Here is a 27,831-nt window from a genome sequence, read left to right as displayed (position 1 = left end):
CTCTCCCTTAAAACCCACATCCTTTCATCTTTCCCTCTCCTTCCCTCTTTCCTGATGAGGCAACAGTTTGTTGCGAAAGCTTGAATTTTGTGTGTATGTTTGTGTGTCTGTCGACCCCTGCCAGCACTTTCATTTGGTAAGTCACATCATCTTTATATATATATATATATATATATATAGTAACTAGTTTAAGGCCAACGGCCTCACTGATATGGTAACACCAAAGTTAAGCACTGTCATGCTTGGCTAGCACTTGGATGGGTCACTGTCTGGGTCTGACGAGTGCTGTTGGCAAGCGTGGTGTGCAGTCAGCCCTCATGGGCTGAGAAGCTACTTGATTGAGAAGTAGTGGCTCCAGTGATGATGGCCGCGAGAGCAGTGTGCTGACAAAATGCCTCACCACGTCTGTAGCCAATGATGCCTGTCAGCTGAGAATGACACAGTGGTACGTTGGTATCGCTGGACCTTCCAAGGTGTTTTTGGACGAAGAGTAAGATTACTCAGCATACACAGTGGCAAGAAACTACGTCATATTCAAAGGAGAATTACATATTCACGCCATGACAAGATTAATAAAATTGAATGCAAATTATGTGAAAAGCTGCTGACATAGAATTTTCCATTAAATACAAGAAAGTACAAAAAGTAGATGTGAACAAAAACAACATCAAATACAAATCATATACTTACAACACAGTTAAATCACACAATACACACAGGTATTCATAAGCAGGAACAAATCGACACACATTCGCACCCTATGATGCAACCAGATAGATAGATAAAAAATTGACTCGCCAAGCAGTGACAGAGAAAACACACAAAAGTTAATGGAACTTGCAAGTTTTCAGAGTCAGTATCTCCTCCTCTTAGGTGCGTTGAAGGAAAAGTACAAGGGGTGAAGGAAAGTCACTGGTGATGTTTAAGAAATGAGAAGAATTATGGAAAAGATGGCCAGAATTCCAGTTCATAGAAAATGCACCAGACGAGCTGAGAAGGAAAGACATTGTTGGGGACTGCGCCAGATGAGATTTGTAAACTTGAGAGCTTAGAGTTGAAGATCATGTTCGCAGCCTCTTATCTAAGGCACTCTCACCTCCCCAATTATTTGTATTATCCAGGGTTTCACTTTCAGATCTAAATCTGTATGTAATCATGCTGTTTTGGTGAAGGACCAATTTTCTTTCATGTGCAATGTTAACTGGAACTATCACTTTGTACCCCAATCGTAAAACCGTTCCAACAGCAAACATGCCATTGCATCCTTCCTTGAACAGTTCCTACAACGATCCCAACTTGATCCAACATTGTGTAATGGATCTGGGAGATGTTATTTTTTCTTACCGTATTTGTCGATACTGAATTGTAAATGTTTTCTTATATTTTTGTCAGAATTTATTATAATTTGTCTTATTATATGTTAATTTACTTCTGTTTTTGAGAGTAAAAGCATATTGATTACTATTAGAAAATATATCGAAGAATAGCAAAGAAACTGATTAGAAGTGGAAACTTGTAAATTGTGTAAAATATCTTTGACGTTGGAGTCGTCTTTGACTATAGTCAGTTGGCAGCTAACTCTTGGTGTGTGTTGATGGAAGAACAATGTGAAGGTCGAAGTCCTAAATAATTCTGAATTATGTTACTATTATTTTTGTATTGACTAAAAAAGAAGAAACCACATTTGAAGAAACTGTATTTGAAACACCAAAATGAGAGAAACACTTTGAACCACGCCTTTTCTGCAGCCAACAACGATGCATTGTGGAATCATACTTAGACAACTGAACCCAAGACTTATATCGCCTTGCAAACGTCTAATGGAAAAGGTACTGTCACGAAATATGGCAAATTTAAGTTTATAAAAAATAGTGACCATATTTTCAACTTGTGTCTCACCAAAAAGACCATATTTCAACTGGGGACTGTAGCCGGGATAGCCATATTTCAATTGCTATCTCAAAATCACCCTTCACAAGTCTTCCAAGAATTCCTAACATTCAACATTGCTTCACAACTCTTTCCCATATCCCTATAACTTGACCCTAACCTGTCTCTGCAGAACTCCTAACTCTTTATTGCCTAAAAAGTGATGACTCCATCATTATTCCCCTGCCAGACAAGGAATCTAGCAGTGTGGTACTTGATCAACGGGAGTATGTAAGCGAGGAGCTACATCAGCTGTCTGAAACCTCTGTGTACAGCATCTACTATCAAGATCCTGTTGCTGTGATACAAACTGACCTACAGTTCCTCCTTTAAATCTCAGGCTCCTCAAAAGGACTAACACCTCAATCAACAGAACTTCTTATCCCATCAGAACTGCACTCTCCCAACTTTTATCTTCTTCCTAAGATTCACGACCTCAATCCCTCTGGCCATCCTGTAGCTGCTGGCTTCATAGCATCTACTGAACATAGAGCTTCCTAAGTTGATCAACACCTGCAACCTATAGCGCAAAGACTCCCTTCCTATTAAAGACCCCAACCATTTCCTAAAGTGTTTGAAATTCTGGCCCATTCCTCCCCGTGACACACCTTGCTTGTCACCATTGATGCCATCTCCCTCTACAGCAACATTGCCCATGTACATCTGTGTGCAAATGAACGTCACCTCAACACGCACCTCCCACCCCCCCCCCACCCCCCGCACCCCCACCCCCCACCCCCGCACCCAGATTCCTGACCTGTGACTTACAACTGCTGTCATGCATTTGGAGTGTAGAGATCAAGTAAATAGAGAGGTCCACAGTATCCAGTTCAGTGTATGTGGTATCTGTTCTATGTGCACCAATGTTTGGATGTCTCCATTCATTTTTTGCATTGTGGCTTGAAGATGATGCTAATGAAGCATCAAAACTCATTAACTAAATAATAAATTATTTTAGTAATAATTACATCTGTTGGTATCCTTTTTCTATTAATTGTTGATGAGCCACACTACGTATTGCTCTCAGGTTTACAAATGTCGTCGAGTGCAGTCCCCAACAATCAGTCTTTCTGTCTCGTCCCATTTGGTAAGTCTCCATAATTCTTCAGAGTTCCTAAATTTCGGCAGTCTTTCTCTTTCATCCCTCTTCTTTCCCAGTCATCCCTTCCACCAGGAGGAGGAGCCACTGACTCCGAAAACATGCACATTTCATTAGATTAGATTAGATTAGATTTACTTTGATTCCAATTGATCCGTAGTGAGGAGGTCCTCCAGGATGTGGAACATGTCAGAAAAACAACAATACATGACAAATATTTACAACTAAAACAAATAAGCTAATGTACCATTCCACAGGTCCCAAGTGGAATGATCGTCATTTTTTAATGAACACTAAGAGTCATTTTACAAATACTAATGCACTGAATTTAAAATAAAAAAGTTTTTTATTTATTTATAAGGTAATACAACTACTGTAATACTTATTTACAATGAACACATTACTGCACTGAAGTGGTGCAGAAGTTAGATTATACCAACACACACACACACAGCCACAGACACACAAATTTTCAATGAACACATTACTGCACTGAAATTGTGCAGAAGTTATGTTGTACTTATATACAAATCAGTTGGTTTTACTAAGAAATGCATCAATGGAGTAGAAAGAGTTGGCCACCAATAAATCCTTTAGGCTTCTCTTAAACTGAATTTCATTGGTTGTTAAGCTTTTTATGGCTGCTGGCAAGTTATTGAAAATGTGTGTTCCTGAATAATGCACACCTTTTTGTACAAGACTAAGTAACTTTAAATCCTTGTGAAGATTATTCTTATTTCTAGTATTGATTCCATGAATTGAGCTGTTGGTTTGAAAAAGTGATATATTTTTAATGACAAATTTCATTAAGAAATAAATGTATTGGGAAGCAGTAATTAGTATCCCTAGTTCCCTAAACAGGCTTCTGCAAGATGTTCTTGAGTTCACACCACATATAACTCTCACTGCACGTTTTTGTGCCCGGAAAACTTTAGCTTGGCTTGATGAATTACCCGAAAAAATAATCCCATATGACATTATGGAATGAAAGTAAGCATAGTATGCCAGCTTTTTCATTTTTATATCCCCTATGTCTGACAAAATTGGCATTGCAAACAGAGATTTGTTAAGACGCTTCAGCAGTTCTTTGGTGTGCTCCTCCCAGTTGAATTTATTATCAAGCTGTAATCCCAAGAATTTAACACTGTCCACTTCTTCTATCTTCTTGTCATCGTATGTTAGACATATACTCTTGGGACACCCCTTACAAGTTCCGAACTGCATGTAGTGTGTTTTTTCAAAGTTTAGTGACAAAGAATTGGCTAGGAACCAGTGATTAATGTCCACAAATATTTTATTGGCTGATCTTTCTAAGACTACACTTGACTTGCTATTTATTGCAATGTTTGTATCATCGGCAAACAAAACAAACTTGGCATCTGGTAATGTTACTGATGAAAGGTCATTGATATACACAAGAAAAAGTAAGGGCCCCAAAATGGAACCTTGTGGGACCCCACATGTAATTAGTTCCCAGTTTGATGATGCCTGATAGCTTGATACATGTCTCTTTCCTAATAACACCCTTTGTTTCCTGCCAGAGATATAAGATTTGAACCATTTTGCAGCATTTCCTGTTATACTATAATATTCTAGTTTAGACGGAAATTTGATGCTATTTCTTTATCTCCCTTCTTAAACAGTGGCTTAACTTCAGCATATTTCAGCCATTCAGGAAATATTCCACTAATAAACGACTGGTTACACAGATAGCTTAATATGTTACTTAGCTCAGAATCATGTTCTTTAATTAACTTTGTTGATATTTCATCATACCCACTAGATGTTTTTGATTTTAAATATTTTATGATGGACATTATTTCTGTTGGGGTAGTGAGGGTCAAATTCATATTATGGAAGTTACTTAAAATGTCTGGTCTAAGGTAATCCATAGCAGCATCTACCGAACCTGACAACCCCATCTTTTCAGTAACAGTTATAAAATGTTTGTTAAAAAGTTCTGCAACGCTATACACATCAGTCACCAATGTATCAATTACTCTTAATGCTATTTGTTCCTCTTCATGTCTGGTTCTACCGGTCTCCTCCTTCACTATATCCCATATTGTCTTTTATTTTGTTATCTGATATGACTCTCTTTTCCTTGTAATATATTTGCTTTGACATCCGTATTACAGTCTTTAATATTTTGCAGTATTTCTTATAATGTGCTATAGCATCAACATTGGAAATGTTTCGGATTGACAGATACAGTTTTCTTTTTGTTTTACAAGTTATGTGTTTTGTCGTGATCCTGCTTGGTTAGTAGACTTTTTTGGCTATCCAGTTATATTATATTTTATAAAACTGATGACTTTCAGTAAAAAAATAAATATAGAATCATTTACACCACCATATATCACAGACGCGAGCAAAAATCTAGCAAATTACGAGCAACATACTTAATAGCAGTTCAAATGGTACAGTACACAAGAAGTCGTAATCAGGAACACTATGATATAAAACCTGCTTCTATTTGATTCCTTTACTTTTACTGTGAAATCTTGCTTCTTCCCAAATTTCATGGTTGCAGGTCAGTGGGACGTACCCTATAGTTTTTGGTGACTGAGTTTGTGAGTATCAAAATATGTGACATGAATGGCCGATCTTTTGATTGCATTCACTCAGAAGTTTAAATTTTTTATGCCACAAAAGAACCATAAAATTGAACAACAAATTTGAAGTGAATGCGTGTAAATTGCATGATTTTGAGTTAGCTATGTTTTTTAAGTATAAAATGATACAAAATCATAATTTTCATAAATGTTTAGCTTTAGCTTTTTTAAAAAAGTAGTCTACATTTTTTTATAAATAACTCACTAACTAAATAGACATTCATATTCCAAGATTCAGCATAACAAATTTTAAGTGAATAATTACTTGAATTATGTTATGTGTTATGCAGGCCATTCTGGAAGTACAAAAGTAAAATATTAAGAAAAAATTAAGATAATATTACATGAATGAAAATACTTTGTTCCAGAACTATGTAAAGCACAAAAGAAAATGTATAAATTAACTGGTCACAAATGTATATAAAGGGATACATATGTTAAATGTCTATATGTACAGTATATACCATTACATATTTTGTTCGGAGATAAATTCAGAAGATGACCGTTTTTGCTTGGCTTGACTTTTATACACATACTCAGTAACATCCCTAATGACAGTCCAGTAGTAATCTGCTCAAATAGTAGGGCTCCACTTTCCAGCATACGTGTTCTCAAATGTGGCAATACCTCATTGAAATCGCTCCCCATATTCATCACTTACTGCACCATAATCTCTGGGGAAGAAATCAAGATGACTATGTAAGAAATGCATTTTCAGTGACACGTTCAAACCAAGTTTTTCATAAGATGACAACATGTTATCTACAATCTCCTTGTAATTTATTGCTCGTTTGTTCCCTAAAAACTGTAAACAGACTGTCTTAAAACATTCCCATGCATACTTCTCATCACCTTGTATGATTCCATCAAAAGTATGGTCTCCAAAAAGCTCTCGAATCTGTGGGCCTACAAAGATGCCCTCCTTTACTTTGGCATCACTTAAGTAAGGGAATTTTTGCCTTAAGTACTTACACACGTCACCATATTTGTTCATTCCCTTAACAAAGTTTTCATGAGAACCAATTTGATGTGCAAGGGTGGGAGCAGAATCTTTTTAGGGTCTACTGGAGGTTCACTCTTAATGTTCTTTATACCTGGTTGAAGAGATTTTCTGGAGGGCCATTCGTGTTTACTGTAATGAGATGCACGAGCTCAGCTATCCGATTTACAGAGGAAGCAGCAATATTTAGTATACTCTAACTGCATACCTTTTAGCAGTGCAACCACTTTCAAGTCACCACAAATTTGCCATTGAGAGTCATTATACTTTATGGCTTCTAGTAAAATTTTCATGTTTTGCTATGACTCTTTCATATGCACACTATGCCCAACTGGAATAGAAGGAAGCTCGTTGCCAATATGTAAAACCACTGCTTTTAAGCTCAACTTTGGCAAATCAATAGAGTCTCCACTCATTAGGGTTGTAATTAATTATGAGAGCCTTCATTAGACCATTTATGTCTACACATGCCACGAGACTATCTTCCATGCTAAAAAAAGGAGTGAATTGTTGCTCTGTTCTGCGGTAGAATGAAACATTTATATTGCTTTCCAGAAAACTGCGCTGCTGCAATCTTGATGCTAAAATCTCAGACTTAGCTTCAGAGAGCTCCAAATCTCTAATGAGATCACTTAACTCATTTTGAGACAATTTTTGTGGATCATCTGATGATGATATATTTTGAAGAAACTCTGGATCTTGTTATGTACATGGTTCAGGACATTCAGAATCCCCATCAGAAGTAATCTCATACTCTGTCGGTGGTTTAGGTATTAGCAATCCTTCCCCATGTAGAACTGAACATATGGTGGATGGAATGTTAGGATAGATCACTGTCCACTTCTTCTTAGATATTCCCTTCTTGATAGGAGGAACCATACAAAAGTAGCAGTCACTGACATAGTTAGTTGGCTCACGCCAGATCATGGGAACTGCAAAGGGCTTGAATGTCCTTTCCCATGCATCCAGTTCCTGAGATTGCTGGCACAAGTGTTGCAGATCACATGTGGAGCCCAGGGTTTATCAAGATCACCTAATTTGCACTCAAAATAACAACTGTAAGCGTTTTTTAATCAGTGCAGTTATTTGCTGTTTTTGTGAAGCAAATGTCACTTCTCCACACACATAGCAAAATATGTCAGTACTGTTCACAAAAACTCGTGGCATTTTTGTCCACTTCAGTAGCAGTCAACTTGAACAACTGGTAGTTAATCTGGAAACAAATGTGCAAAAATTATTACATGCATTAATACGGTCACTGAAGTTGAAGAGGGAGGAGACAAAAATAGCACTAAAATTTGTATCAAATTGTTTATATCCAAAATATTGCACACAAGTAAGACCAGGGACAATAGTATAATCCATTGTTACTAGTTATTATGACTTTGACAAACCATTATAATAACTGATTTTAAACGTAACATAAAAATCCGTGTATAATTATGTCACTGTAATGAAACAGTATAAAATTAAAATTAGAGCTGATTTTGAATTGCCTTTGTGATATTCACGATCAGCACATTAGAATTGATAGGACTTTGCTGTTTTCATTTGATTTACATTTTCATTGTTACACAGTGTAATCCTTAGTGTATGACAAATTTCAACTTGATACATACTACTTGGCCTTAACAGATGGACAGACAGGTAGAGAAAGTGATCCTAGTAGAGTTCTGTTTTTACCGACTGAGGTGTGAAACCCTAAAAAGAATGAAATTATACACAAGTCATGCTGATGCTCTCAATTCAATGCTGGTTCCATGAGTGTAGAGTGACTGCAAGCATAATCTTTTCCTAAAGTAGATTCGTAAAAAAAAAAAAAAAAAAAAAAAAAAAATGCTGATCAGGATATTTATGAACAATGGAGGCATTTTTATGGCAGTACCATGGAATGAAATGAAGACAATCTTCAGTGTCTGCCTGAACAGATGTTGGGACAAAACAAGAGTAGAACTTCTGCAAGGAATGGGGATTTTCCTGTTTGTAGTATAGTTCTGTGTTCCCTGCCATCGTAAACCTGTGACACTGGGGCAAGCTATGGCTAAAGGTGCACAAAGGAATATTTTCTGCTATCAAAATTGTGACTTTTTAAATAAAAACGTTCTTTTTTACAAGAATTACAATGCAATATAAATTTTTGTAGGCAATAAACAATTGAAGATCCATTTAAAACAAATTTCAATAGTTGTTTTCCCATTGCTAAGTAATTTATATATTTTAAATCATGTCAGAATTACCAGTGCAGCTGATCCAAATACTTCTTTAATTTTTTTTTTTTTAATTTTTTATTTTTTTGTCTGAATTCTTATGAGTGGTGTTAGCTATGTTTCATTATTGCAGATTTGTCTACCTAGAAGACTGCAAACACACAATTGAATCTAAGGCAGTGGACAAGTGGTTGAAACAAAAAGATGATGAAATATGTCTGAAAAGCTGTCCCCTCTGCAAAACACCAATAAAGAGAACATTACGGTTCTTAAATTATTTGAAAAAGTCATATATGGACATCAGTAATATAAAGGAAAGGGTGTTTGGAAATCCTAGAGAAAATGTTGCAAAGAAGATACAGCTGGCTGCTGCAGTGAAAAAAATGGTCCTCCCATACAGAGTAGAAAGTAAGTATTGTAATGTTGACAGCAGTGATTTATTTTAACATGTGTGGGTCTTTTTGTATTTCATTACTGTCAATTCCATGTTCTTTTTCCCAACTAATCCTTGGAAGGCAAATGGTGGCTCACTTGTACGATACTTTATTTGCATCCAAAAAGACATGGGTTCAGGTCACTGTCTGAACACTGAGGTGTTTGTTTCCTGTTGTTGTCCTAAATTACTTAAGAAAAGACCAGGATGGTTGCTTTGAAAAGGACATGACCAATTCTCTTTTCTGTCCTTCCCCAGTCCAAGCTTGTACCCCATCTCTAACAACCTCATTGTCCAAGTGATGTCAGACACTATTCTTCCTTCCTTCTGTCTTTTTTTGCAAAAGGCTTATGTAAGCAATAGTGGTTAACAGTATATGGTAATAATATTAAAAGAAAATTTCATTCATATTTTTTTTTTAATTTGCATGTTTTTAATAATCCAGTGTAACAGAGATCTATCTTCTGTGAAGAAAGGGTGAAAAATATTACCCCTCTCAACCATATTCCCTTTCTGTACTTGGGGGGGGGGGGGGGGGGGGGGGGAAGGATAAGCAGTAGTTCCAAAAGTTAGAAATGATGTTATCTGCTTTTGTGTGTTTTCATCAGTTATACTACTATTAGCTTCTCCTAAAGATAAGCAGGCTGCTGGCTAGATCATCTGTTCCTTTGTGAATAGTCAGATAATTTGAAATACGTGACACAGCAGTACATATTCTGCTCCCTTCTGAGAGAACAGCGTGGTTAATTCCTGACGTAACAAGTAGTCACTTTGGAGAATGTTTTATTCCCTTGCTAACTGTGAACTACAGAGAGATATTGCTATAATTCAGAAGCTTGGGCATGATATGAAAAATCAGAAAGTAGTATTAGTACTGGTTCATGAAAATAGTATGAATGTAGCTGGAAGATAGGTACTGCAGAAGGGTTTGTAATTCTTTCAGTTTTGTGTGAAATTGATTGCTATATGGGGTAAAGACAATTTTTGTTGCCATATGCACATAATCTGCTGGCCTGCAATGCTGAATACTCCAAATAAAAGCACTCTGTGAAACTTCCTGACAGATTAAAACTGTGTGCCGGACCGAGACTCGAACTCGGGACCTTTGCCTTTCGTGGGCAAGTGCTGTACCAAATGAGCTACCGAAGCACGTCTCATGACCTGTCCTCACAGCTTCAGTTCTGCCAGTACGTCGTCTACTACCTTCCAAACTTCACAGAAGCTCTTTGCAAAACATGCAGAACTAGCACTCCTGGAAGAAAGGATATTCTGAAGACATGGCTTAGCCACAGCCTGGGGGATGTTCCCAGAATCTGTCAGGAAGTTTTGTATCAACACACTCCACTGCAGAGTGAAAATCTCATTCTGGAAACATGCCCCAGGCTGTGGTTAAGCCATGTCTCCCCAATATCCTTTCTTCCAGGAGTACTAGTTCTGCAAGGTTCACAGAAGAGCTTCTGTGAAGTTTGGAAGTTAGGAGATGAGGTACTGGCAGAAGTAAAGCTGTGAGGACCGGGTGTGAGCCATGCTTGGGTAGCTCGTATGGTAGAGCACTTGCCCACGGAAGGCAAGGGTCCCAAGTTAATGTCTCGGTCCGGCACACAGTTTTAATCTGTCACGAAGTTTCATATCAGCACACACTCCACTGCAGAGTGAAAATTTCATCCTAAAAGCACTCTGAATTTTTTCTCCAAAATCATCCTACAAACTGAACGACTGGCTTATCAACATCCTATTCTGACAAACCAAATTACAAAATATGGGAAACAAGTTCCAGAGTTATTGATGCTGTACACTTTCATGATTACTTCCTGTGTTCACAAGTAATTCACAAATTTGAGTTATCCATTATGACACACCACTATAGTCCTTTGTACTGTCAGCAAACTTTGTTTAACAGATCTTATAGCATATTAAATACTGAGTATCAGCATATAATGCCTTTTATGGAAAAAATAAGAAATATCTAGTGAAGTAAAACAGTGAAAAAATATTTTTAAAAAATTGGGAATGATGAGCAACCTAACATCTTGAGGATGAAGTTGTGTGGAAGGAGGAAATGTATCCCACTGAATGGAAAATTAGTATACTTCCTTTGATATTGGTGATCCAATTTAACACTGTTAACTACTGTCCAGTGGCTGGGTAAATTGCTGACTTGATATTCGTGGCTAATGGTTGACAGGTCATAGAGTATGCTCCAATAACTGGCTCCACTTCAGACAAATCCTTGGCTAGACTAGAGGAGGACACAAGAAGTGGATACACAATATTTATTTTAATGTAATAGATTGTGATCAGTAATATGATGATGATAATAAAATATTTCAAAATTTTGTAATTTCCTAACACATGGAGCAAATTCATGTTGTCTCAGTCGATCTTTGCAAAAATGTTAATAACTATGTCAATATTGAGCTCAGTACACCGGTGGCTATGCAGTACAGCAAGACCAGCAAATCTTCTATAAGAATGATAATGCAGGGATACAGTTCAGTATCACAGATATCTATGAAATCAAGGACAGATTCAGGAATTCTACTAGCAACTTCGACATGGAGCTTCTGTCTAGGCATGCAGAGTTTAAATTCCTTCCCTAGTAAAGATATCCATAAACTGCTTGCATACGTCCATTGCTTCTCATAAAAGAGATTTTTTACTGCAAATTTATGCAGTAGACTAGTCCTTAAATTGAAAAAATCATTTACATCTGAGGAAGGTCTTTCCTTCACTGTCATTCTCTAACAGGGGAATTTACAAAGATCTTTGAAAGTATTCTTAGTGAAGAGATTAGCTTATTAATATCTTAGTCTGCTGTGAAGATACAAGTGTGGTACTATCATTTTCACATCCAATTATTTGATGAGCTCTTGAGTTTCAAAGAATGGCTGCTAAAAGTTGGAATTCCCATCTTCTCTTTCTTTCTTTATGATGCTTGCAGGCATCTTTAATCGCATCCATTGCTTCTTTCGTTTTGAAGAGAGATGGATAAGGAAACCCGGTTAGTGTAGTTCACACCTTATCTAATACACCACCGAAGCCGGCAGCAGAGATAAAGAATTCTAGTACACCACCCAAGCATGCAGCAGAGATAAAGAATTCAAGGGAATGTAAAGTCTGCAGAAGGCAGTGGGTTTCAGATACAGTTGTTCTGTCACATCCCAATAAAATTGTAGAGGCCATTGCATACTTTCAGCAAAGTATGGATTTGAAGTTTCAGTTGGTTGTCATGGTGCCCAGTGTGTGTAACAGATTTTCTGCACTGGTATTCTGCCAAGTACTTCTTTAAAGACATTATGTCTTTTTGTGGAAGTATTAGTGAATGCTACAACATTTCTTGTTGTTGCTGATGTATTACAATAAACAGTGACCATCAAAGACTAAATGGTTGCTACAGGTGCAATGTTTTGCATATGATCTGCTTGTAAATCCTCTAGAACAGATCTTTTGAATCAGGGGTCATAGCTGAGCAATTGTCACTTGTCACTTTTCTTCAGATAAAAGTTAAATTTTAGGCTTGAGATCTTCAACTATACATACTACAGCAATTCCACTTAGATGATACTCCTCATTATTTTCTTCATGACAAATCCCATGAGAATTACAAAATGTAAGGAAATTCCCGCTACAAATTCCTTCACAAAGATATTAGAAAACAAACTATACTACTCAGTTTAAAAAACATCAGTGCTTTCATCAAATGTAATAGGGAAGAAATCTGGCAATCTTATTTTGGCGAAAGTCATGTTTTGAATTTCCTGTTTACAAAAGTACAAATCCTTGTGATCACAGACGGCCTATCCTGATGATAACTGGATACATTCTTGATTCTCCATAATTTACAGAAGAAAAAATGTATATACACTGATGGAAAAGAAATCGCAACATCAAAAAATAATTAATATAGAGTAATGAAATTTTTTGAATACATTTGCCTGGGAAACATGTTCAATTTAGTAACATTGCAAGATCGCAGGTTAATGTAGGTGCAAGATGAGCCTTTGCAAATGTGAAATACTGCTATATTAATAACAGATGTAACTGCCAGAATGTGGACTGCAAGCTTGCAGACGTGCATACATTGAGCTGTACAATTGCCGAATGTCAGTTTGTGGGATTGAATTCCATGTCTGCTGTACCTGTTAGGTCAATATAAGTACAGTTAATACACGTTGTGGATGTCGCTGGAGTTGTCGTCTGATGATGTCCCGTACATGGATGATCGGAGACAGATCTGTCAATGAAGCAGTCTAACGCTTTAGACGACCTGGAGTGTGATGCAAAATTGGATTTCATGCAAAATTCAAACCCCTCTCACATCATTTGACTTACTTGATATGCACAGCCGATCTTCTTCTCTGGATAGCCGGCTACGTTGATTTCCAAAACCACCTCCTCCAAAAAATAATGCTGGTTACGGGAATTTATCTGACTCTCTATCTCTCTACTCTTGAAATAAGTGGATACCCGCAGAATACTTTTAGTTTAACCTTGGTATATTTCAACTTCCACAAAGAACAAATTCACCACTTCTCACATAAATATTTGAATGTTTGCAAGTCAACTGATTCATCTAGCATTAGATTCAATTAAATACATTTTTGTGACCACATAATTATGAACATGTCTTACTTCTAACAAGTCCAACACATGAAGTTCACTTAAATGTCTATAATCAATTGTTTCATTTTTCTTTAACAATAATCACAAACACTAAAACAGCAAGGAATACTACATGAGTACTTCTTGCTCTTCTAATACAACTTCCGTGGCACGAGTGGCAAACACTTGTCGATGCCGTTCGACCGTCGCATCTACCTTGTGATCGTGACTCCTTTGCAGCCTGCACACATAAACATGTGTTGCGCAGAATGTATGTTCTCTCACACTTATTATTAAAATATCGTGTGTTCGAGACGGTAGAAGGACTAGTGGTTCTGGAATTTACACGGAAATTCTCGAAGCACTACGGCAGGTCATGGCAACGCATTGACACTCTATAGAGATTTTACATTACAAGCAGATATGGGTTAGTTTTATCCTGTTGGAAAACACCCCCTGGAATGCTGTTCATGAATGGCAGCACTGCAGTTTGAATCACCAGATTGACATACAAATTTGCAGTCAGGATGCATGGGGTAAGCATAAGAGTGCTCCTGCAGTCATAACAAAATTGTACCTCAGACCATAAGTCCAGATATAGTTCCAATGTGTCTAGCACACAGACAGGTTGACTGTAGCACCTCAGCTGGTCTCCTCCTAACCAACACACGGCCATCGCTGGCATTGAGACAGAACTAGCTTTCATCAGAAAACTCAATAGACCTCTGCCCTGACCTCCAATGAGCTCTCGCTCAACACCACTGAAGTGGTAAATGGCGGTGGTTTGGGGTCAGTGGAATGCACACTACGGGGTGTCTGTCTCAGAGCTGTCCTTGAAGTAAAGGATTTGTAACAGTTTGTTGTTTAACTGTGGTGGCAACTACTGCTCAAATTGCTGCTGCCGATGCAGTACAGTGCATCAGAGCCATATGCCAAACACGATGGTCTTCCCTATCAGTAGTGCCATGTGGTTGTCCTGAGTCTGGTCTTCTTGCGACAATCATGTACAGTTGCTACATTCCTGCCAGGTCTTTCTGCAGTATCGCCAAAGGAATATATAGCTTCCCATAGCCCAGTTACATGACCTCATTTAAATTCAGGGAGCTGTTGATAATGACACCTTTGTCGTCTTACAGGCATTCTTGACTAATATCAACTCACAATGTCCAATCTCAAAGGTAACGAACACCCACAACTATTACAGTGTGTATTTAAAATGAACCTGATTTGCAGCCTCACAGTGGCACTAGTAGTGCTACTCTTGTGGAACTGGTGCAAAATTTGAATAGCTGTAATCTTTCAGGTGTCGGAACACACCTACCAACTTTTGTTTATATCGTACAACAGCTCCTTAGTGTTGCAGTTATTTCTCCATCAGTGTAATATGGGAAGTCCATGGTGGACTAAAAATACTGAGAGTAATAAATGTAACACAATAAAGTTGATGATGAGCTGTTGATAGGCATGTGAACAAGATAGTCAAGTTACAGGTACATTGGTCATCACAAAAGGGCAAATTTTGTGGACTTTTATGTGTTGCACGTACGTGGTTTGCAGTGTAAAATCCAAGATTTTGACCTCCAGAACTCTTTGCTAACTTTGGGGAAAGACCAAAAACTGTGAAATGTTAGCACTTATTTCAGTTTTTTCTTTATTACTTTTCCCCTTGTGTCTTACAACATAAAGGGCTCACCCTCTCTTATATACCATTTAGTTTCTTACATTTAGCACTGGTTAAATGTATTTTTCCACACTTACTTCCAGATATATAGAGCTTAAAAGGAATGACCAAGTCTACAAAGAGGTAGTAAAGTCCAAGTGTGTAATTGATTATTCACATTATGAATAGCGGGGTTCTCTTGAAAAAACAGCTAGACAGCCTCAGAAGTGCTACCCATGGTGTTGTCCAGTGAACTGAAAAGTGCATTGAGGTCAGGGTTGGAACGTATGAAAATCGACTTTGAATTTTGTTGTTTGTCCTTGCTTTATACACTGAAGCGACAAAGAAACTGGTATATAAATGTGTATTAAAATAAAGAGATATGTAAACAGGCAGAATAAAGCACTGCGGTCCACAAAGCCTATATAAGACAACAAGTGTCTGGCACAGTTGTTAGATCAGTTATTGCTGCTACTGTAGCTGGTTTCAGAAGAGATCTCCAGCGCCTCATACTCTTACAGATTTATGGACAGCCATGCAGGATTCACGGTATCAATTCCCTCCAGCACTACTTCAGACATTAGTCGAGTCCGTGCCATGTCCTGTTGCAGCACTTCTGCGTGCTCGTGGGGACCCAACACGATATTAGGCAGGTGTACCAGTTTCTTTGGCTCTTCAGTTTGTATTAACAACCAACCATTATAAATTGGAAAGATGGAAAATCCTTTCTGACACACTTATATAACTACATGGTTTTTGTTACATACAATGTATATTTTATAAAAATAATATTTCTTAAAAACTAAATGTATAATTAATAAATGCAAATTACAATTGTTGTTGTTGTTGTGGTCTTCAGTCCTTAGACTGGTTTGATGCAGCTCTCATACAGTAAAGCTGCATGCCCTCGGGAAAAATTACGGCCGTAGTTTCCCCTTGCTTTCAGCCGTTCGCAGTACCAGCACAGCAAGGCCGTTTTGGTTATTGTTACAAGGCCAGATCAGTCAATCATCCAGACTGTTGTCCTTGCAACTACTGAAAAGGCTGCTGCCCCTCTTCAGGAACCACACGTTTGTCTGGCCTCTCAACAGATACCCCTCCGTTGTGGTTGCACCTACGGTACGGCTATCTGTATTGCTGAGGTACGCAAGCCTCCCCACCAACGGCAAGGTCCATGGTTCATGGGGGGAGGAAATTACAATTAATGAAAAAAATATGTAATGGAATCTCACATAAACAGATACTGCCTTGACTTCTTTGGTCCTTACTACAAGTCAAATTGAACATTAGCATCTTCCTCCTCAGCAATGATGTCGTCAATTAGGATTTCCCCATTCTCAAAATCTGCCCCAGCATCCTCCTCTTGAATTTTCTGGCGCAAGGCCAATGACAGAGCAACAGAGCTCTTCTAATTCTGGAGCTGCAGGGCCCTCAGCTACACTATTTCATTAATTTGCAAGAAATGATCTTCAATAAAGAGTCCAAAGATGTATTTTTCATTGTTATGGAAATCACTGCACCTCTTCTCAGTGTCCACCTGCAACCTAATTGTTGAAACAATTGTTGTTCCTTGAACCCTTTTACATGGCCATTTGTTGTCTTTGTTTGTTTCTTTGTTTCTTTTTTTTCTCTCCTTGTGAAGCATTGCAGGACAGGCATAATAATTTATATGTAGCATCGACACATTGATGTTGAGTTTAAATTTTTGTATGTCATGCACTTGTTATGCCATAGGGACATTGTGCATTCTGGTATGATCTCTTCCTCTAGTTTGCACTGTTAGGCGAGACAGTATGAGGGAAAACATCAGCATGATAGGTGGAGCAGAGGTGGAAGAAAACTTTTTTACATATACTACAGATTATTTATAAATTGAAGAAGAAAGAAATATTGTGTCATATTATATAAGAGAAGCAGAGAGGAAAGTGTGAGTAAACAATAAAAATTTTATAGGGCACATAGTAAAGGAAATCATGCAAAAAAAAAATACTGGGCATACTTTTGACACTGGCTGCGAGCATGACAGATGTTTGGTGAGAAGCACTTTGTATCACTGATTTCACTAAGAAGAAACACTTTAGACTACTATACTTCACTATTTGAGGCGAGAGGAGAAATCACTTTGTCTTTTCTGTTGCACTTATTCACTAACACTGCACATTTTCTTCTTGTGGTGAGTGTGATGAGTTGGCTGGTGGCAGTGCTGAGGGTCACAGGCTGGGGAGGACTCTGGCGATTGCTGTCTGCAGTGGAATCTGCAGGAAGTTTCTGAAGTTCTCGCGGTAGTGCCTGTGTTGCTGGGCCGTCTTGTTCGCCTCCCAGAGGTCCATCAGGAAGGCCAGCTGGTCGGTCTGCCTCCTCGCTACGGTGGCGTGTGCCGTCATGGCGAGTATCCAGAGAGTCGCCAGTCGCTTGGGTCGTGGAAATTGGTCGCAGTCTGGGGCGGTGATTGCTTCCACTGTGATGCTTCCCAGTGCAGTTCTGTTGCGTGGGCCACCATCTGCTGGCACACTTCCGTATGTTGGTGACATTCCCACAGGTGAATCGGTGTTTGAGTGTGTTGGTCATGGCACATACGTCGCACTTGTCACTTGCGACGAGTTTTTATCTCCACCAGTCTTTGGTTGGTTGGTACCGTTCTGCTGACTATTTTGTACCATGTACCATTTGCATGTTTAGGCAACACATTTTACGAGACGTTTCCCCATATTTGTTTCCAATTATATTGCGGGAGTTTGTGTTCAGTTTTGTTTTTTGCCAGCTTCCCCCTAGGGCCCAGTATATTCTCTTGGCTGTTCTGTGGCTGGGGTTCGCCACGGTGTCCAGAACGTAACTTTCGTTGATGTAGTGCAGCCTGATGTGTCGCATTCTGAAGGGAATGTGCCTCGTGTCAACTAGCACTTCTTCTGATGCGGCCTTGTATTCTGCAATTATCTTGGCTGTGACGCTGTCAGGGTTATTGTCCTGGATGGCGAGCGTTAGTTTTAGTAGAAAGGCTGCACATTTGGTCTTTACATCTACCAGACCTAGTCCCTCTTCTTTCTTTGGCAGCGAGCACGTTGCTTGACTTTGAATATATTTTGACGCCACAACAGGTAGTACACTGCACTCGTAAGTGCTCGCGCAATTTCGGTTGGGGTGCTTAAGATTTGTGCAAGGTACCATGCTTTTGACAGGATCATCATGTTTATCAGGTCTATTTTCTGGGAGATTGTTTGTTTCCGGTTCGTGTGCTGTCTGGAGAGACCTCTCATGGTGTGTAGCATGTCTCTCCAGTTGTATGCGGCCATTCTAAGTGGACAAGACCGTATAAATATTCCAAGAACTTTATGGCTTTCTGCTATTTTGTACCACTGCCTGTCTGGTTTGAGTCGTTGATTACCTGTCAGCAGTAGTACTGTTTTTCTGGGGTTGGTTTGGACGCCTGATGCTTTTTGGAAAGTGTTCACGTTGGTTTCTACTCTCCCCATATCTTCCTGATATTCAATAAAGATGGCTAGGTCATCAGCGTAGGCTATACATGCTATTGCTTTGTCTCCTACAGAGAATCCTCTGATGTCATTTGTGAGTTTCCACAGCAGCGGGTCTAGTGCTACAGTGAATAGAGCCATTGACAATGGGCAGCCTTGCCTCACAGATCTGTCCAGTTTTATCTGTTTCGTTTTCCAACTATTGATTATTACTGTCGATCTCACAGTACTTAGTATCTTCTGGATGATTGTGATGAACTTTTGCCCAAACCCGAACCTGTTTAGTGTCTCTACAAGGTTTTATGATTGATGCTGTCGAAAGCCTTGTTGAAGTCCATCGAAATTATGGCACCTGCGCTTCTGGTGGTGGCTGCCTGTGCTATTATGTCCCTGTAGGTGTATGTGGCGTCAAATATATTTTTCCCTGGTATTGCACATGTTTGCCATGGACTGATGACTTTCCTCATCGCCGATTTCAGGTTGTTTGCAAAGCATTTCGCTATTATTTTATAGTCGGCATTGAGGAGCGTAATCGGACGAAACTCTTCAATGCGGTGGGCGGCTTTCTACTTAGGGACGAGGGTTATGGTCCCTTCGGTCAGCCCAGGTGGAATTTTCACCCCATTGAGTATCTCATTCACTATCTCCGTGAATTGCACTTCTAGTACATCCCAATATGCGAGGTAAAACTATAGCGGGATGCCGTCTGCGCCTGGTGCTCTTCGTCTGGCGCTGCTCTTAATCATTTCTTTGATGTTGTCCTCGTCGACATTTTCTGTCAGCAACTGTCTGCATCTGTCAGCACGCTCCTCGTCTGTTGCAGAATTTCAGCAGTCGCTGCGTTGTCTGTCGCTTCTCAACGGAACATATCTCAGAAATAGTCTCAAACCCACATCCTCTAGCATGTGAAGTTGTTATTGTATCATTATACTATGCAACCACACTATATAAAGCAACTCATTTAACCCTACGATAACATTGGAAGCTGAAGAAGTGAATTAAAATTTGTGCTGTGGCAGGGACTTGAACCTGGGTCTTCTTGCTTACTAGGCAGATATGCTGATCATTACACCACCACAGCATTATGGTCAACATAGCTGCACGAACTACCCAAGCCAAATACCCAAATTAGAGACTTAAATGTCTCAGGGAAAATTTAATTTAAGGTCTATACGATCACATATAGTACAGCATTTCCGCATTACGTCCAATGCTGGGGTTCTATTCCAATGTTGGAAAGCCCTGGCAATAGTGACAATATAAGGGGAGACGTGAATTGGAGCTTGTGTTGGGGAGGGTATTTAACTTGGGTAGTTCGTGCAGCTATGTTGACCATAATGCTGTGGTGGTGTAATGATCAGCATATCTGCCTAGTAAGCAAGAAGACCTGGGTTCGAGTCCCAGCTTCAGCACAAATTTTAATTCACTTCTTCAGCTTCCAGCATTATTGTAGATAAATTAGAAACTTAAATATCTCAGGGAAAATTTAATTTAAGATCATTTAACCATATTTACTATCAACAAAGTTCACACACACCCTTTCCCCCCCTCCCCCCATCAGTTACGCGCAAACAACGGCCCACCAGAGTGAATGGCTGCAGTGTGCGATACCTGGGATCTGGGGATCTTGATCTTACATCACTGTGTAGATAGTTTCAAAAAGTTGATCACACCGCAGGGGACCTGTGCTTGCTAGTAAATGTAGTTGTATGTACTTCTGTATACACAGTGAGACAAACTTCGTTGCTCTTTAATTTTTTCAGTGACTATATATACACCTATACCCTGCTTTGTCATTTTATCCATTGTGGTTAACAGTTTTCGCTGACCTGTCACCCTTCATGTAATTTATATGGTTGTTTGTTCTTTCTTAAGTTAGCACTTTGTCATGCTATTTTCAAGTTTATTTATTTACACATCTAGCACCATAAGACCAAATTGAGGAGCAAATTTACAAGGTCATGGAAAATGTCAGTACATGAAATTACAACATAAAAGTAATAACAGATAAAAATAAAATGTTTAAGAACCTGAAAAAAGTCAATCCATAAGCTTAAGTAAACACAATCAACAATACAACAAGAATCAGCTTAATTTTTCAAGGCACTCCTCGATGGAATACAAGGAGTGACCCATGAGGAAACTCTTCAGTTTCGATTTGAAAGTGTGGATTACTGCTAAGATTCTTGAATTCTTGTGGTAGCATATTGAAAATGGATGCAGCTGTATATTGCACACCTTTCTGCACAAGAGTTAAGGAAGTGCGATCGAAATGCAGATTACATTTGTGCTGAGTATTAACTGAGTGAAAGCTGCTAGTTCTTGGGAATAAGCTGATATTGTTAACAAGAAATGACAGTGTAGAATATATATATTCAGAGGCCAATGTCAAATACCCTGACTAACGAACAGGCGTCGACAAGAGGTTTGCGAACTTACACCACTCATTGCCCGAACTGCCCATTACTGAGCCAAAAACATCCTTTTAGAATGGGAAGAGTTATCCCAAAATACAGGGTGTTTCAAAATGAATATATGGGTTTTAAGGCTTTGTAGCACACATTACATTCACCTTACAATTATAAATAATACACCAAATGAAAGAGAAACACAAACAGTTTTTCTTACAATTATTCAGTGTGAACACCGATCACACAAGGAGTCGATAGGCGAGTTGTTCTGAAACCTTGATCAGTGTGTCAGATAGATTAGCTGGTATCGGAGGCACATACACATGATCGCGTCAGATTGTGTATGAACGTGGAGGTCATGCATAAAATGCTGTGTCAACCGGCCCCTTGTGCCCAATCCACCGGTCGGATACAATGTGATTTAATCAGTCGCATACTGAGTTATGCTCCCAAATAAAGATGTGTTGTTCAGGTTCTTCCCTTTGAGGCATGGGCCATAGCTGTAGCACATCAAGGTAAGAAACATCAGTTACAGTTGATTTACTGAAAAAGAAAGGCCCATAAACTTTCCGCAGCGATATTTCTTGGGACTAAGCGTGAAAGACTTACACTCGTTCAACACGTTTTTCAGTCACTCTTTGTCATTCCATACTCTTCCCATTGCGCACAGGTATACATACATAGCTGTTTGAGTTGCTCTTTCATTTGGTGTATTATTTACAATTGTAAGTTGAACGTAATAAATACTGCTATGCCTTAAAACTGGTATGTTCATTTTGAAACACACTGTAAAATACTATACGACATAAGAGAATGAAAATAAGAAAAGCACACTAATTTTCATATTGAAAGATCACTTACTTCAGAACCTGTCCAAATAGTAAAAATGACAGCATTAAGTCTTTGAACAAGATCCTGAATGTGGGCTTACCACAACAGTTTACTATGTATCTGAACACCTAAAAATTTGAACTGTTCAGTTTCGCTAATCACATGCCCATTCTGTGAAATTAAAACTTCGGGTTTTGTTGAATTGTGTATTAGAAACTGTAAAAACTGAGTCTTACTTTGATTTAGCATTAGTTTATTTTCTACAGTCTGAGCCAATGTCACACACAACATCCTTTACTACCAAGCTAGTGTCATCAGCAAACATAAATGTTTTAGAATTACCCGTAATACTAGAGGGCTTATCTTTTATATAAATAAGGAACAGGAGTGGCCCCAACACTGAATCCCTGGGGCACCCCCCACCCCCTCCCAATTGACTGTACCCCACTGAGACCCCATATCACAGCCATTCTCAACACTGTGAATAATGACCTTTTGCTGTCTGTTGTTAAAGTAAGAGGTGACCCAGTTGTGAGGTGCTCCCCGTGTTCCATAATGGTCTAACTTCTAGAGCAATATTTCTTGATCAACACAATCAAACACCTTAGTTAAATCAAAAAATATCACTTGCGTTCAAAACCTTTTATTTAATCCATCCAGTACCTATCAGAGAAAATATAATATAGCATCTAAAGCCAAACTGTATATTTGATAGCAAATTATGTTTTATAAAATGATCATTTATCCTTACATACACAGCCTTTTCTATAACTTGAGCAAACACTGATGGAATAGAAATAGGTCTAAAATTGTCTACATTATCCCTTTCTCCCTTTATATAAAGCGGCTTTACTACTGAGTACTTTAATCGTTCAGAAAACTGACCATTCTTATAGGAAAAATTAAAAATATGGCTAAATACAGTGCTAACATGTGCAGCACAGTACTTTAATATTCTGCTAGGCACTCCATCATATCTGTGAGAGTCCTTAGCCTTAAGTGATTTAATTATTGACTCAGTCTCCCCCTTGTCAGTATCACAGTGGAGTATTTCAGACATCATGCTCGGAAAGGCATTGATTGCTGATTTTGGGGCATCTCCTGTTAAATATCATGTAGTGAATTGAATTCACCTTTTATCCCACCAGCAAGAGAAAACTGGCTCAAACGTTCCCAAGAAAACAATAGAATCTTTGCAACCTCTTTGTAATGCCATTACTACGAGGGTTGACTGAAAACTCTTCAGTTGTTGGCAGCATTGGTATGTGGTAGTACTGGCTTGTTCCGTAGCCTCTTCTCTATAGCTCCAGTTGGCAGGAAGCCTTAGCATTGAACAGTTGTGTTGTTACAGTGTAAAGTATGGAACTCTGCGCAGATGGTTAGTCAATGCGATTTAAGCAACGTGTAGCCGTTGAATTTTTGACAGCAGAAGGTGTCACCCCAAAGGAGATTCATCAGAGAATGAAAGCTGATGGTTTTGATTTGAGTACCATGTGTCGTTGGGCGAGTAAGTTTGAAGATGATGAGGCGGGAACATCTGACCTGTGTGACACATAAAGAGTTGGATGTCCTGTGACAGCAACCAATGAGTTTCACAAGCAAAATGTTGACAGATTGATTCAGGACGATTGTTGTATCACTCAGAGAGAAATTTCAAGTACAATCAGCATTTTACAAGAACGTATGGGTCACATTATTGCTTTGCTTGGCTATCGGAAGATCTGTGCATGATGGGTACCCCAGATGCTGACTCCTGAAATAAAAGCGCACAGACTTGAAATTGGCCAGGAACTCCTCTCGCGTTATGAAAATGAAGGTGATGCCTTCCTCCATTCAATTGTGGCAGACGAAATGTGGGTACACCATTACGACCAGGAGAAGAAATGTCAGTTTGTGGAATATCGACACAAAGACTCACCCGGGAAAAAGAAATTCAAGATGCAGCCCTCAGCTGGAAAAATCATGGCCACAGTGTTATGGGACGCAGATGGTGTTATCCATGTTGATTTCCTTGATCGTGGAACTACAATAAATTCAGAGCATTACATCACAATGCTGCGAACTCTGAAACAACGGCCAACAAGGGTCCAAAAGGAAAAGGGAAATGTTTTCCTGCAGCATGACAGTGCCAAACCACACACTTCATGTGCCACCACAGCAGAACTTCAGAGACTGAAGCTCACCATCATACAGCATCCTCCATACAGTCCAGATTTAGCACCGTCTGACATCCATCTGTTTATTAAAATATTCCCATCCAAACCCAATTAACGAAGGTGGAGGCATTACTTTTCATTCAACCCTCGTATTATCAAAATGACATTCTTCTACTAACTTTCATTCATTATCATTCGTGTCAGTGGCTAGATTGGACTGTGTAAAAATTGGACTGCATAAACATTGAGACTTTACGGGTGCTGATGACCGCGCAGTTGAGTGCCCCACAAATCGAACATCATCATCATCTACTAACTTTTATAATAAACTTGCAGATTGTCTTTCATTGCTTCCCATTTTTTCAATCTTACAATTTTGCATTAGATCCACTCCAGCTTACATTAAGGACTACTTACCTAACGGGGCTCCATTGGCTGATGAGGAAGCATTTTAGAACTCTGTTTATCTGCCTCCTTGCAGAATTTGCATCCCCCATCACTACCTCTTGGCTGTGATGAACTGTTCCCTTTCTTTAAATGCACTTTGGGGCTCTCTAAATCTATCTTGTCTCTTTGTCACTGAATTTTAATCTTTTCTACGTTGCCCCACAGTTATTCTATAGTGCTATAGTGCTCCCTACTTCCTTAAGGTTACCCTTCTGTATTTTATCGTTATTAGATTTATAGTTGTCAAACACCCCTGTTATTTCTTCCATTGGCTCTCCTAACCTATCATCAACATTTTGTTTAAGCCTTTCCTCCACATTTATTCTAGAAGTTTAAACTATTCACCCCTTGTTTAATTGATCTGTGACTCATTTGCCCTTTATCTAGTTTCAGTTCTTGAGTGTGTGATTCCGGCCTATCTGTGTTTCTGTGTATTCTTTGTAAAACCTCTTCCTTAAATGAATCAGTTTGTGCCTCGTTTTCTAACCTTGACTCTTTAATATGAGTCTTTAACTTTTAACTGACATGAATTATCTCCTCTTGAACCCTAGTTATTGTCTGGATCAGTTCTGTCCTTAGGTCCTTTCTAACTAGCTCCATTTCAGTATTTATTTCATTATTATTAGTAGTTAATCTATCTTTAATTATTTGACACCTCTGCCTATTTTATCATTACTTGCAGCTAAACAATTATTCATTTCTTGTAGACCTGTATCTATTTTATCATTACTTGAATTTATATGGTTATTCATTTCTTGCTTCTCCATTTTTAGGTTCTCGCTACTAACAGTGAACCTCTCCTAAATATCCTTCATCATGTGGGAATACTCTGACGTTGGTACCAGAGATTCCATGATATTCACTAAATACAAGATCAAATTTACAACCCACAAAAAGTTAACAGTTGATAACATAACAATTAGTCCTTCCAATAAAATCTTTATTAATTTAGTCTTCCCCACAATAAGCACTTGAATAGGGTTACAAAAGTCACTTTTACACTTTCTGAAAGTTTGACAAATGTTCCAGCAATTGATCTGATTTACCGCAGTGGTTATTGTCTACTGCTTGCTAAGTAACGGTGAGAGCTGTTGGCAATCATTGACTCGCACCTGCTAGATACGTCACTAGCTGTTATGGCAGCAACTCAGTGTAGCCTCCAGCATCTTCTTCTTTCTTGTGGCCATCATCTCATTGAATACTGAGTCTGAAGATACCAGCACCTCGTATGCAGGTGAAGATCACATTCATTTTGCCATTTAGTTGTTATATAAAGTCTGTATGTTACTTAAAGAAAAATTACCATCTAATATTTGGAATTACCAGACAACTACTGGTACTTACCACCATTGCTGAAATCCGACTCATCAGCAGAATAACCTGTATAATCACAACAGCCATCTCTGTTACTGCACTTTGTACAAAAAAGTTGTTTTTGCAGGTGCATTGATCCTGGATATTTTTTACATACAAAGTGTAAAATACTCAACACTTCTGCATCCAAAACTTTTGCTCCGGCATATAATTTCATACAAACAATACCACTATGAGGTGTGTGCCCAAGTTTCTGTCATGAGGTTTCAAAATGTGCTATTATCTGTGTGAAATTTTTGTTACTGTTTCCACTTATTGCTTCCTGAGCTGCTGTGATGGATATGTCACACTCTAGTGACCCAATGACTTAATTAAAAATTGGGGGAGAAAAACTCATGGTAGTTAAGGAACATCTGATACTGAACAAAGAATTTTTCATGCCTTCAGAACTTTTACCTATTGGCCAGATTCTATATAAGAGAAATTTTTTATTCTCATATAACTTGAATTAGCTAATTTAGATGTCATACTCATGGCAGTGGAAGATTATTTAAATGTTGAACACAATATAACTAATTAAGCCAAAATTCCTATGTGAATATTTCAATTTTCATTAAAATAAACAAACACCAACAGTCCTTGCATCACCTATTTCAACTGATAAATTCACTCAACTCTTCAAATTGATTATACTATTGCCAGACTTTTCTTATTTCTCAATAGTTTTGTTACAGGCGTAAACAGAATCAAGTTTTACTTTGAGTTTCATCCTTGTTGCACCAATGGATTGCTCTTTTTCATAATTTCTCTGTACAAGTCTTTAATTCTTCTTCATCACTACTATTAGTGTTTACATCCTCTGAATAAATTACTTCTTAAGAGTACTCCTTCACTCTTGATGTTCTGTGCATGGAACCAATGAAAATGATGGCAGCAATTCACATGTGAAAAGAACAAGAGAGAGAATGGCAGGCATTGTGCTACAGTCTGGAACCGCACGACTGCTGCGGTCGCAGGTTTGAATCCTGCCTTGGGCATGGATGTGTGTGATGTCCTTAGCTTAGTTAGGTTTAAGTAGTTCTAAGTTCTAGGGAACTGATGACCTCAGAAGTTAAGTCCCATAGTGCTCAGAGCCATTTTTAGCCACAATCACACTTTTTTACTTGTTAGTTTTAGTGCCTATGTTAAGTAACATAATGCGTCTTGTCAAGTAAAGCAACATGACACATGTCATTTCATTCCACCACCACAAGACCAAATTACCTCCAGAATAACATTTTTAGCTATTACACGGATGCTCTTCAGCCTATTGGTATTATATATTTTTTTATTGTGGCTGGTGAATTTTCTGAATTTTGGGCACAGGATCAGCCTCTAAATTGCAAGATGTAGGTGTGCAAACACATTGCAGCTAAGAGAGGTCACTGCACTGGGGAAATAGGGCTAACTTGTAAAAAGGTGTGAATATATCAAGACGTTTTGGTTTAAATGTCTTCGAAGCTGCAAGATAAGTCGAAAAGCTATTTCCTTTCTTTTACATCCCTAACTGTTCCCAAGACATACTCACCTTTTTGTGCTATAATTGGACCATTTCTCAATCTGGTTCACAACTTCCACTCTGCCATTATATATCCGTAACTTCTCAAGAGATGAACAC

At 38.6% G+C, this 27,831-nt stretch overlaps 1 protein-coding gene and 1 non-coding gene across 2 annotated transcripts in view; both read left to right on the top strand.

Moving 5' to 3' along the window:
* LOC126237202 (NFX1-type zinc finger-containing protein 1-like) overlaps positions 1 to 27,831 on the top strand; it is a 399,723-nt gene that overhangs the window by 357,564 nt on the left and 14,328 nt on the right. The window contains exon 13 of the mRNA XM_049947082.1: positions 8,984 to 9,258. Within this exon, the coding sequence (XP_049803039.1) occupies positions 8,984 to 9,258 (275 nt within the window). The remainder of the gene's footprint in view (positions 1 to 8,983; positions 9,259 to 27,831) is intronic.
* Positions 20,355 to 20,427, top strand: Trnat-agu (transfer RNA threonine (anticodon AGU)). Its single transcript has one exon. It is a non-coding gene; the product is annotated as a tRNA-Thr (tRNA).

This window comes from Schistocerca nitens, chromosome 2, assembly GCF_023898315.1.
Source record: "Schistocerca nitens isolate TAMUIC-IGC-003100 chromosome 2, iqSchNite1.1, whole genome shotgun sequence".
Lineage (NCBI taxonomy): Eukaryota > Metazoa > Arthropoda > Insecta > Orthoptera > Acrididae > Schistocerca > Schistocerca nitens.
The sequence above is the reverse complement of the archived record's forward strand: the minus strand, read 5'-3'. Positions and strand labels throughout refer to the sequence as shown.